This window comes from Schistocerca gregaria, chromosome 3 (assembly GCF_023897955.1).
Source record: "Schistocerca gregaria isolate iqSchGreg1 chromosome 3, iqSchGreg1.2, whole genome shotgun sequence".
Lineage (NCBI taxonomy): Eukaryota > Metazoa > Arthropoda > Insecta > Orthoptera > Acrididae > Schistocerca > Schistocerca gregaria.
In genome coordinates, this window is record NC_064922.1 from 305,979,040 (window position 1) to 305,992,749 (window position 13,710).

A 13,710-nucleotide genomic window follows, 5' to 3' on the forward strand; every position below is an offset into this window, starting at 1 on the left:
CTAAATGACAAGAAAAAGGACCTAAATACAGAATCACAACTTGTTTAACCTCACATGCCTCAGAAGTAGGGGGAGGAGGAGTGGCCCATGTTTGCAAGGCATTTTTGCTTTCAGGATGTAACTGGTGCACGAATGTTGGGCTGTATCCATTTTTATGGCTATGTAACACAGATTGTTCAATCCTTTCCAAATATCATTGTCAGAAAGGGAGAGCTCACAAATTCTTACAACAGCAGTTCAAAAATAACTTGTAACATCTTGGATGATTGGAGGCAGAAGGTATAGCAGACACACAGTATTCTCTCTATAACATTACTGTGGTTGCTGTACCACTGCCAATGAGTTTGGGAATGGAGTGGAATGACTTATCATCCTAGAAATATGTGTTTCTACTTGTACAAACAGACCTATCTCCATTTTTGAGATACGAAACACTGCCAGATTTGAGTTTTGGCTTTCATCACAGCAGTAATAGTCCTTAATAACTACATTTTAGGAGGATCTGCCCATGAAAAAAAGGATGTCAATCAGCTGTTTCAAAGAATTACTCTGTGTTATGTTTAGATTTACTTGAATCTACTGGGGGCTTACAGCCTTGGTTAAGTTATCCTGCCATTTGTTGAACTTAAGTAATTTATTTTGCCATATAGATGATGTTGATAGTTGACATATGAAAGTGGAAATTTTTATATGTGCTCTGAGAGTAGCATTTTGTTTTGTTGCCATAAGATTTACTGATCTGCATGGTTTTCTATTTTATTTCACTCTCTTTTTTCAGGCTCAAGTAACAGCTAACTCAGATTCTATTTTAATTGATGTTGGGCCTGAACATCTACAAATTTTACAGTTGTTGATAAATGAATATCAGCCATTACTACAAAATATGTCACAAGATTCTTCTGTGCCAACTAGAAGTGAACACAATGAACAGTATTTTGGTATGTCAGCAGTATCGAGTCAACATTATAAGGATGATTTGCGTGCAGGAGCTTTTCAGTTTGTAGAAGCAGCTGAAGGTTCTCGTTCTGCTCAAGAACTGCCCCTCCCGTATCAGATAGTATTTTGGAGTAACCCACCAACAATGGCTTGGCGTTATCCGCAACCACGCACATTGACTAGAGTTGATATTTTTCCAGTTCCTTACAAGGTAAGTGTCCTGTTTCTTAAATCCTAGTCATTGTTATTTTGTGTGTGTGTGTGTGTGTGTGTGTGTGTGTGTGTGTGTGTGTCTGTGTGTGTGTGTGAGAGAGAGAGAGAGAGAGAGAGATTTTTATTTTATGGAACCTAACCCAGCTTCATCTTATTTCTGTTGCACATTGAGGCTAAAAATGGACTTCCTAAGTCTGTATCTATGCTTATGTTGCTGTGCATTTGCTCTTTTGAGGGATGGGATTCTCAAGACACTGGAATCAGAGAGGATCAGTAGAATTCACTGTTGAGGCAGGTCATTTTGAAAGAAAATAGAAAACACCTAAAATGTTTAAGAGTGAACTGCAAATGCAAATCTATACCCTCGAAACATTGGAAATTTGAAGAGCAAGATAGATGTGCTCCTTCTGCCATTAACCAATAAAACATTTTTGGAAATGGAGATATTGTGTGCCCATGAAAGATGTGGAATGGAGAACTGAGTTTGAATGGCTGCACTCCAGCATGTTCATTATTTTTAACAATCATTGAAAAGTGGATTACACAAAAAAGAAAAAAAAAAGAAAAAAAGAAACGCCAACTTTAGTAAGATAGTAGAAATCCAGTTTATAATGCCCTCATTGCTGAAACACACAGAAAAAAATAAAGGCATACATTGTGGTGTAGTCAGTACACCATGTTATCATAATAGACAGCTTGTTTAAATAAAAGACACATTACCATGCAGCACAGAGAAATCTTCACAGATATCAGTGGGGTTGGTTAATGACACACAGACCAAAAATTTGTTCAGTAATTGTCAAGTAGCCTGCTGTGCATCAATAAGTCAGGCCTTTTAACCCATCTGAAAAAGAAAAGTTTAAATTCTCTCAAAAATAAAAGCTCATGTGATGCTGGAACTGTTTCTCTGTAAATTACTCCAATGTTTTGTACATGTATTGTAAAACATTAAGTGAAATCAACTCTGAACTGCCAAAGAAACTGGTACAGGCATGCATATTCAAATACAGAGATATGTAAGCAAGAAGAATATGGTACTGTGATTGGCAATGCATATATAAGACAACAAGTGTCTGGCACAGTTGTTAGATTGGTTACTGTATGCTACAATGGCAGGTTATCAAGTGAGTTTATTCAGCACACGAGTGATGGGATACATCATCTCCGAGGTAGCGATGAAGTGGGGATTTTTATGACAGATAACATGTACGAAGCATCCACCTGAATCCATTCATGTCCATTGTGCATTCTGACAGGTTGGACCATCCCAGCAGGACAGTGTGAAACCTCACGCATCCAAAATTGAATTGCTACAGAGTGGCTCCAGGAACACTTCTGAGTTTAAACACTCCCGCTGGCCACCAAACTCCCTGGACATGATCATTATTGAGCATATCTGGCATACCTTGCAATGTGCCGTTTAGAAGAGATCTCCACCCCCTTGAACTCTTATGGATTTATGGACAACCCTGCAGGATTCAAGGTGTCAGTTCCCTCCAGCACTACTTCAGATATTACACAAATTATGCAGGTGTACCAGGTTCTTCAGCTCTTCAGTGCATATTTCATCACTGTCTCACGTCATTCTTTTTGTTTGAGTTCAAAACATGCCATTGTAAATTATCTTTATATGAAATGTGATAGGAGAGATATCATTACTGATATTAGCTGTTCACATTTTTGGGGTTGTAGTATATTTAAAATAGTATCCCATGTTGATGCTTTATGTGTTTAGTGCAACACAGTTTCTGTTTCAAAAGTGTTGCTTGTTTGAGAATGCACTTAATACATCTCTTCACCAAATGTTGAAGGATTGAACAACAAAATATATCTGATTGGTATTTTTTGTGGCTATACAAGACATTTTACAGTTTTTTTCCCTAGATAACACTGACTTTATTGGAATTATTGACTTAGCAACCACCAGGCTCCTAAAACTTCACAGGAGTGCTTCTTCTTGTATACTATGGTCACTGATGTCTTTCTCATTTCTTCTATTTTCCTCTGTCATACTTCCAAGTACTAGATGCTTTCTATATTCTTCAAATTGTTCACCTACAATCCATATTCCCTAGTTGTTCTATTTTTCTTTCTAGTTGTGAACAGTATGTCACATTTGTTAATAATAAATTTCATTCCATACTGTCTCACAGTTCCTTTCCAAGCATACAGCTGTTCATGAATCTCCTCCTACCGATTTCCCTAGATCATCAAGTCATCTGTGAATACCACTGCTTTCATCTTGTCTTCTCCAGTTTTTTTTTCTGCCACCTTAGTCATTATCTCATCGTAGACCACAATGGAGAGGAGAGTTAATGCTTCATCTTGTTTTGTACCACTTTTATTCCAAAGACCAAATCTTATTTCATTGTGGGTGTGTGTGCTGTTCTGTATGGCACAGGAGATTTTTGGGAATGAAACATGCCATATAATCCAGTTGGGTGAACTAACCATTCAGCTATTCAGTATGCCTTATTTCAACAATCACACTTTCACTCATTGTTATTATTATTATTATTCTTATTATTATTATTATTATCATCATCACCACCACCATCATGACTATCTGTCTAGCAGGTATCCATCTACATGTTGAGAAGATAATATAATGCAATTACACTTATAGCAGTACATAAGAAGAAATATATAAATACATAAATGAAGACAACAAATTTGTGGTTGACTTCGTATGTTTTAAGTGCATTAATATCACTTCATCACTGCTCCAGTTAACACTGTGTAATTATTCTCTTCTTGTCAACAATGTACTGTTGTGAATTTTTTAAAATCTGTTAAATAAAATTTCAATACAAATATAGTGGAACACATACAGAAAAAAAACACATTAGATATTATAGTTCAGATTTTTGAAGTACTTTTTTATGACTACTAATGTACTAAAACTGTACATATGAGCAATGTAAGGAAAAGCTAGATTGCTTCTTATCATAATGATGACATGTTAAGTTGCAGACAGGCACAACTAAAAGACATATGTATGTTATCCTTCGACCACAGCCTTCATCAGGAAAGGAAACACACACAAATTCATTCACAAAAGCAAGCTCACCTCACACAGACATGACCACCATCTCCAGTAGCTCGGACCGGAATGCCTCTTATACCATGAGTTCGTGTTTGTATAAGAGTGTTGAATGATTCATAGAATCAGAAATTTAAAATCTAGAAAGGTCCCAATGACTTTGTTTCCTTCTATCCATTCTCCTCAACACTTCATAGAAAAGAAGTTGCTACTGTTGTTATTGTGGCTCTCACTTTTTGGAAGTCCTGCTGTAAGTTGTTTAGCATGTTACATGGACACAAGAAAAATTCCTTTTGATGGAGTCACACTCTTGCCAAGTATTGAGTCAATTAAACTGGTATGGAATGAATTGCTTCTTGCCTGTATTTTGTTCATGTCTTGGTGATCTGTATGAGGTTAGGAAAAGTCCCCTAGTCAGTTGACTTGTTTATTAAATGTGTCAGTAGTTAATATACATGGCGAGCCAGAAAGTAAACATTTCTAAACTTAAAAATAGTACGGTGGGAAACTGAGTTTCTTACATGCAGGAATGTTTGTGTTGGCTACGGGTGACTTTGTGGGGGAAGGGGGGGGGGGGGGGGGGGGACGCAGCACATGTTATCCAAACTGTTTCCTACCCTTTTGTAGCCAGTGTTGAATTAGCTGTGTGTGAACAAACATGTTTTCCCCAGGTGGAATGTGTGTTCATTCATGAAAGTAACTTCAAATTAAAATCGATATTAAAATGTCAGGAAGACTTTAGGGTAATATTTTCTGAAATAAGGGTGCCTAAGCTGTTTTTGGGAAAACGTGACCTTGGGTAATACTCCTTATAGTGAAAGGTAGCATGTGTGGTCCATGTAATTGTCATATGTCTGTTCAGGAATATGTAGCACAAACCTTAGACAGCAACAAGTGTGGCTGTGGCTCACTAACAACGTGGCCTCTCAGTACCTCCCTTATTGGTAATTTTTGTGAGTGGATATTTAAAAGCATTGGAGCATTCCAGCCATGTTGACAGTGTTCATGAACACCAAGAAAATATTGTGGGTGGTTGTTAATGCATTTGGAACCTGTCAGGATTTTTGAACTTGTACGAACATTGATAAGGAGATGTGCTGAAGCTTGTGTTCACATGAATTGCGGCCATGTGCAACACTTACTGTAATGTGTTTATCTTCAAGTACATATCTGCAGTTTGGATCCTTGAAGACTCTGTTATAAGGTGTTTATGTATTCAGTCATAATACTTCATATTGAGGAAACTGTTGGTTTCTGGACTTATGTTTTTTAGGATTATTTGCTTGTTTTGTTTTTCTCTACTTGTCACTTTTGTTTGTACCTATAATACCCAGGCAACCTGTAAATATGAACAATTATGGACTCTTTTTGCATCTGGCAATTTAGGCTCATAATGGGAAGTAAATGCCCTTGCAGTTTTGAGATGCACAATGTTCAGCAATTTCTGTTACTTGGGTGTATCTGATATGTTTGTGTAGTACTTATTTTAGTTTCTGAAGTTCATTATTGTTATTGTTTTGGTAATTTATATTTGTATTCTATTTACAGATGGCAAGCAATTCTCACGAAGAGAGTGTTAACTGCAAAGAACAGGTTCTTTGCTCATTACAATATTGGAGTGATGCTCGTAACAGCTACCAAGAACATTCACAGTTTCAGTTATCTGAATCAGATATTTGTCGGCTAAAGTTACCTGAAGATTCACATCCTGTTGTTAGCTGCACTTGGAGAGTGCAACTAATACTTCAAACTGGTGATGAAGATAGTTTAGTTGCCAAGAATGTCACTATTTCACCTCATTCCCTCGCAGCTTGCATGAGAGTTGACTCTTTCTTCTCACCAGAACTTGTTCCACATATTCAGCTTGCTGTGAATGTAACTTCTATTCAGATTTCTTTATATAATCACCTCCAGATAGACAGTCCATGTCAAATGATGCCAGTACCACTACAGGCATTCACATGGGATGGAAATTTTCCTTCTACGCAGCGCTTTTTCTCTGTCTTACTAGACACTGCAGCTCTATTCTTCTGCCACTGGAATTCAGAACATAGTTATCTTGAGTTTACTAGCAGCATTCGTTGCGATTCAGTTGATTTTGCATATCTGACGCAACAATGCATTGTAGAGCCTTTTAGAACAAGGTTCCAAATAAATTTTGGAAATAGTAATACGGCATCACTTGTTATGAGTCCCATTAATATTAGGCTTGGACCATCCATCGGCCATTCATTAGGTATTTCCTCACAGCTTTGGACAGGAAATTATGCTGATAAACCTGAAAGCCAGAACTGTATCATTATTAGTCGATATGTAATTTGTAATGATATGATGCAGTCCATAAGATTTGGTCAAGCAATGACAGATGAAGATATTTTGCTTGGGAGCAGACAGTGCCACATGTATGCCTGGCGCACTCACAAAGCCAGGCAAATGATGCATGTAGGAACAGAGAATGGTGGTTGGGTGTGGAGTCAGCCATTTGAAATTGACAGAGATGGTACTAATTTGTGCTGTGTTACAGAAAGTAGCCAGAGAGAATTCAGCTTGATTGTGAAGGTAACCTCACTTTCAGCTACTCAAAAACAGGTTGTAATATCAGGCCAGTTAATAATAACAAACCTTTTAGTGGAACATTTTGAATGTAAAGTTTTGCCAGTCGCAGATGCTGACGCACCCATGCATCCTGTTAGATCCCTTCTTGTTTGTGGTAAAGATACTGCTCCTTCTGTTTTACTAGAAGATGGTAAAAAAGTTGTTTTACGAATACGTTTTCATGGTCTTGAAAGTTTATGGTCTGGAGATATTCCATTGGAGGAAAATGTAAAAACAAACCAGCCTTGGTTAGTTAAAGTTCCCTTGCAAGATAAAACTCAGTTTCTCAGTGTATGGTGTAGGATTATAAGACAGCCAATTGGGAATGGTGGTAAAATTTTAGCAGTACTTTCTCCATTATTCATGATAAGATCTCATTTACCACTACCAGCAAAAGTTTTTGTTGATACACCAGGTTTAAAAGTTCATCTTGAATCAATTATAAAAGGAAAAGGAGATGAACAACAGTTATATTGCCCTGGTACTATTGAACATACACACAAATTAACATTCCAGCTTGAAAACAGTATTCTGCCTTCTGATCCTTATGTACCATTATCATACACTATGGTAGATCGTCAACAGTTTCCTAATAGCACCCTTAGAAAAGGTGTAGATATAGATGTCGTCTTAGACACAGTTCACAATAAACAGGGCAGTCGCTGGCCATTTGTTGGTGAAGAATATGCAGAGCTTCCTTGGGAAACTGCAGAACAGCCACAGACACATGTTCAGGTGGAATATAAACTTCACAGTCCATATTCTGGTACACTTTTAGTAGATGTTCAACCATGGGCACTAATAGTAAATACATTAGGATGTACAGTGAGCTTGATAATTGAAGGCTCTGTAATTTGTAATATTCCACACATTGGAGTTGTAGCTCCCCCTAAAATGGAAAGTACATTCGTTCTGTCATTCCATTTAAGAACACTAGAGCATTGCTCCTGTCCTCTTCAACTTGAACAGCGAGGAAGAATTAGTAGTTTCTATATGCCACACATTTCTGGTGTAATACCCAGTGTAGGTCATGCACAGATTCCAGTTCAACAAAGCAAAGTGATGTGCTTTGCAAATCTGAAATCTGACATCACTGATGAAATAAGGATACTTCATATAAGACCCACCTATATAGTATGCAACCACACAAATCTTGATCTCCAAATGTCTTGTCTGCTTTTGAAAGAAAAAATCAGTATGTCAGAATTTCATAATGCTGCTCAATCTTACATTGTTGTTCCACCTGAACCACAAGGACCACAAAGTAGAGGTGTTCCAGTTACCGAATGGACACTTGTTGGTGGTGGAGAAGATGAAATAAACCACTATGTGTCTTTCAACAAGGGTGGCGGATGGTGTTGCCCAATCAAAGTAATCAAACAGTTTGGCCGTCATAGCTTTACAGTTCCTGTGAAAGCAGATGACAAATGCAAAGAAATGAATGAGGCTTTTGTTCTTTCCATTCAGGTGCTTAGTGACCAAATATTTCTACATGTACACTGTGATCCACATCCTCAGATGATCATACATAACAAATGTAGTTTCAAACTTCTCTGTGCACAAGGAACAGCAGGAAATGATGGTAGTGTTGTTTTTGAAGCATCACACATTGATTGGTTATGTGAAGTCCACCCAAACAAATCTTCATTCTACAGTCTTCCTTACATATCAAAACAGTTTCCAAACATAGTTAAGCCAACTGTTATGCCACAGCTGGTATTTGCTTGCTATAATGAAGGACTTCCAAAGTGGTCTCAGGGTCTCGATATTATTGAAGTACAGGAACAGTTCTTGTATCTCCCCAACCATGGTGATGTTAGAGTGCACTCAGAATTTCACTGTCACACGTTGCATATCACAGTGGATACTGTAAGCCATGTTGAAATATCAGCTAGAGACATACGCATAAGATTAATACAAACACACATGGAGAAAGTTACTGGAAGTGTATCAGATGGCAGCTCTGATGTCCAAGTGGAGACTGCTAACAGTGAATGTGAGGACAGTTACAGATTAAATGGTAGTACTTCTGATACCACTTTCAATATATCTACTCCATTGGAAGAAAAATCAAAATGTTTAAGACGTATAAATTCAGAACAAACTTTAAAGCCATTATGCAGTGATGCAAAAGATGTTCAACCTGATACTAGCCCTAAAAATAGTTTTCTTCTGTCACTCTTTCTAAAAGGACTGAATATTATATTGACTGAGGATTTACCAAGTACAAGTACAATAACATCCGAAATACTTTCTCTGACCTTAGACAAAGTATGTATCTCAGCCCAAACAGAAAGAAGCTTTGCAGGACAAGATGAATGGCATATTTCTTTCAACATTGGGGATATGCAACTTGATAACCAGATGTTTAAATCTGGAGGATTTGATTTTCCAGTCATACTGATAGGCCAGGCACCAAAGATGATCCACTTAACAAATTTACGTGTCCCAGCTAGTGTACTGATTAAGCAGACTGAAGAGTATGCACTCATAAAAGTGTTTGCTATTCTCGAAAAGAAACTCACTGGTGATCTGACTGCAAAAAGTCTAAGAACTTCCATTGGACCTCTGAGCCTTTACATTGAAGATAACCTTAAAATAAAGCTTATTGATAAAACAGTATCCATTTTTAATAAAGGCTTATTTTTCACAGAGAAAGAACATAGGGTTACTCAACAGTCTTCTCACTTGGCAGCAATTCCAATTCCACAAGCAATTGAATTCCAAGCACAGCAGATTGCATTTCCAATTCAATTACAGTCTCTCACTATTGAACCTTTATCTATGCTACTAAGTGTTCACATGACAGCTCCACTTTATGTAGCTTTGGATTGTTCTCCACTCCATTTCACTGCATTTCAACACCGTTATCTTGTTACTACACCGTATCGACTTGGACACACTTTGACAATGCACTATCTGTCTGGAGCCATTTTTGGTGCTGGTTGGGTTGTAGGTTCACTGGAATTGCTGGGAACTCCAGGTGGCTTTGCTCGCACTGTAGGCTCTGGTCTTTGGGACTTTGTCAACATGCCCTATCAAGGCATTTTCCAGGGGCCTTGGGCATTTATTGCAGGTGTTACTCATGGCTCAGCCTCTCTTATGAAGCATGTCACAGCAGGTACTCTTAGCTCCGTGACAAAATTGGCCGCAAGTTTAGCTCGAAATTTGGACCGACTTACCCTGGATGCAGAACACTTGGAACGCACAGAAGAACGACGGAGGCAGCCACCGCAAGGACTAACACAAGGGGTAGTTCAAGGTCTGACAGGGCTAGGAATAAGTTTACTTGGTGCAGTAGGAGGGATTGCGCACCACCCATTACAGTCTATGATTTTTGGTGGAAATATAGCTGCAAGTGTGGGAAGAGGGCTTGTAGGGGTTGTTACTAAGCCTCTGAGTGGGGCTGCAGATTTTGTTGCCCTTGCAGGCCAAGGTCTGCTACATGGTACAGGGTGGTCAACAGTGTTGCAAATTCGGCATCAGCCTTCAGTAGACCCCATTTGTGGCAGAGTCAACTCTCATCTTAAATACAGTTGGAAGTTAGTGTCAGATATGAGGCATCCATTCCTCTATGTTGTTGAAGCTGTGCAACGCAGTGAAAATGCTGACATGGAAGCTGTGACGCTCTTACTTACTGTCCATGCTCTTTTCTTAATAAATGTAGAACAGGATAATGTACAAAAAGTACTCTCACTTTCAGAACTCACCACTATTGAGAAATCTGATGATCCGACTCTCATAAGTTTGTGTTTCCAGCATCCTGTTGCTTCCATAGAGACAGATACTTCATCACGTGCACGGGTTGTGAATTTTGTGAGACAAAGTGGTGGTCTTGTGACAAGTGCCAGTGATTGTAGTCCATCAGATTCAGGTTCAAGTAATTCATGTGGTTTTGTAAAAGTAGAACCTCGGACCTTCCAGACTGTCTTAACTTTTTTTGTGAATCCACAGCAAAGAGATTATTTAATAGCACTTTTGACTATTATTAAAAGACAGTGCCAAGGAAGAGGATTTCCAGTATTGTGAAAGAAGTTTGGAATAATTGTCTGTGCTTTCCATCTTGTCTGAGAAGTTTGTAACTGTGATGTATTATAAGATATTAAATTTTGCCAGTTGTTTGTTACTGTAACATAAATTTTCTGTTAATACAATTTTTTTACATAAGTTGTGCATGACTATTTTCATAGAATTGAGTCCATGATTCCCCAGTTAATCTCCTAAATTGACAAGAATGTTGTCCCTTGGAACTGTGCAATTATGAGCTGATCATCATGGATACTATATTTGTTCATTTGTTTGAGAACATGTAATGCCAAGGGAACCAGGAGTCTACTAATGAAAATAACTTTAAGATATTCAATGCTTTGAAATCTTTTCTCTCCACACATTAATATATCTATGAATATTTCATTATTGTGTAAGGATGTACCTGTCATAACTATTTGCTTATGATGCAAAAATACTGAAGTTTAAGTCTTTGAGTCAAACATTAAAATACACTCCTGGAAATGGAAAAAAGAACACATTGACACTGGTGTGTCAGACCCACCATACTTGCTCCGGACACTGCGAGAGGGCTGTACAAGCAATGATCACACGCACGGCACAGCGGACACACCAGGAACCGCGGTGTTGGCCGTCGAATGGCGCTAGCTGCGCAGCATTTGTGCACCGCCGCCGTCAGTGTCAGCCAGTTTGCCATGGCATACGGAGCTCCATCGCAGTCTTTAACACTGGTAGCATGCCGCGACAGCGTGGACGTCAACCGTATGTGCAGTTGACGGACTTTGAGCGAGGGCGTATAGTGGGCATGCGGGAGGTCGGGTGGACGTACCGCCGAATTGCTCAACACGTGGGGCGTGAGGTCTCCACAGTACATCGATGTTGTCACCAGTGGTCAGCGGAAGGTGCACGTGCCCGTACCCCAGCGACGCACGGATGCACGCCAAGACCGTAGGATCCTACGTAGTGCCGTAGGGGACCGCACCGCCACTTCCCAGCAAATTAGGGACACTGTTGCTCCTGGGGTATCGGCGAAGACCATTCGCAACCGTCTCCATGAAGCTGGGCTACGGTCCCGCACACCGTTAGGCCGTCTTCCGCTCACGCCCCAACATTGTGCAGCCCGCCTCCAGTGGTGTCGCGACAGGCGTGAATGGAGGGACGAATGGAGACATGTCGTCTTCAGTGATGAGAGTCGCTTTTGCCTTGGTGCCAATGATGGTCGTATGCGTGTTTGGCGCCGTGCAGGTGAGCGCCACAATCAGGACTGCATACGACCGAGGCACACAGGGCCAACACCTGGCATCATGGTGTTGGGAGCGATCTCCTACACTGGCCGTACATCTCTGGTGATCGTCGAGGGGACACTGAATAGTGCACGGTACATCCAAACCGTCATCGAACCCATCGTTCTACCATTCCTAGACCGGCAAGGGAACTTGCTGTTCCAACAGGACAATGCACGTCCGCATGTCGTCTCACGCAGTCTGCACGTCCAGCACGAACGCTGGTCCAACTGAGGCGCCAGGTGGAAATTGCATGGCAAGCCTTTCCACAGGACTACATCCAGCATCTCTACGATCGTCTCCATGGGAGAATAGCAGCCCGCATTGCTGCGGAAGGTGGATATACACTGTACTAGTGCCGACATTGTGCATGCTCTGTTGCCTGTGTCTATGTGCCTGTGATTCTGTCAGTGTGATCATGTGACGTATCTGACCCCAGGAATGTGTCAATAAAGTTTCCCCTTCCTGGGACAATGAATTCACGGTGTTCTTATTTCAATTTCCAGGAGTGTATCTTTCTTTTCTTTTTGGGAATACAAAAGAGAGAATCTCAGAGATGTAAATGATGACCATAATAGATTTGGAGTGTAGTAAGAAACATGAGTGCACTGAAATGTATGTATCTAAAGTTCACTGTAGTAGAAAATTAAGTAGACAAAATTATTAAAATTTTCCTTGCAGTATAGAAAAGAAAATACAAGCGAAAAAAGACTAAGAGAAGAGATTTTAAAATCAGGTGCATTTGACGAATCATAGACAAATGCTGGAAGAGATTTAAAACAGATCAAATGAGGAAACTGCTGTGCAGAAATCTGCTTTGTCATCTGTACTCCGCAAGCCACCAGTTGATGTATGGTAGAAGATACAGAGAGTAATTATAAAGTCCAAGAAACATTTTAAAATATAAAGGTAAAAGACTTAATGTAATGTAACAAATAATGCAGTATGTGAATTATGAACTCTCACAGTTAGTAGTTGTGGAGCTTTTTACCTGGTGCTGACAAGTTAGTCTGGAGAACTGCCAACAGGGGCACCACTGACTGTAGTTGTTGAAAATGGTGGGGAGCCAGACAGATAAAGCATTTTGTGTGCTACTAGAATTTGCTATTTGGTGACTGGTAGTTAGAGTGCAAAGATCTTTCACGACAGATTTCACAAGACATCACCAGTTTACAAGATATGAAGGGGCCCTTCCTCGTCACTGAGAGAACTTTCAATGGTCTCACCTATCTTGGCATGCTGCAATTGTGGCTCACTCATCAACGGGAAGCTGACACCAGGGATTTCATCTTTCACCAAGATGTCACCTCTTCACTTGTCCACAGCTTTATATGAGATTTCTTGAATGAGACATTGCCATGTTGCTGGAAGAGTTGTGTTGTTTCTTCTGACCTGGTGTTACTGTAGGAGTCTTGATAGTCATCAGACTTTACTCCTTGAGGTTTCTTGTTGTTAGGTTACATCAAGGATAGCATTTATGATCCACCTCTATCACAGAAACTCAAACACATGTGACACTGCTTCACTTCAGCTGTTCTTACTGTCACTCCTGATATACTGAAGTGGGTATGGGCAGAATTGGACTACCAATTAGATGTGTTCTATGTAATGAAGGATAGACACACAAAACAC

At 39.7% G+C, this 13,710-nt stretch overlaps 1 protein-coding gene across 2 annotated transcripts in view; it reads left to right on the forward strand.

Moving 5' to 3' along the window:
* Positions 1-11,145, forward strand: part of LOC126354204 (intermembrane lipid transfer protein VPS13B) — a 192,381-nt gene extending 181,236 nt beyond the window's left edge. For both annotated transcript variants that reach the window (XM_050003660.1, XM_050003661.1), the window contains exons 26-27: positions 779-1,147; positions 5,741-11,145. In XM_050003660.1, coding sequence (XP_049859617.1) covers positions 779-1,147; positions 5,741-10,816 — 5,445 coding nt within the window. In that variant the 3' untranslated portion in view covers positions 10,817-11,145. The remainder of the gene's footprint in view (positions 1-778; positions 1,148-5,740) is intronic.
* Positions 11,146-13,710: the final 2,565 nt, after the last annotated feature.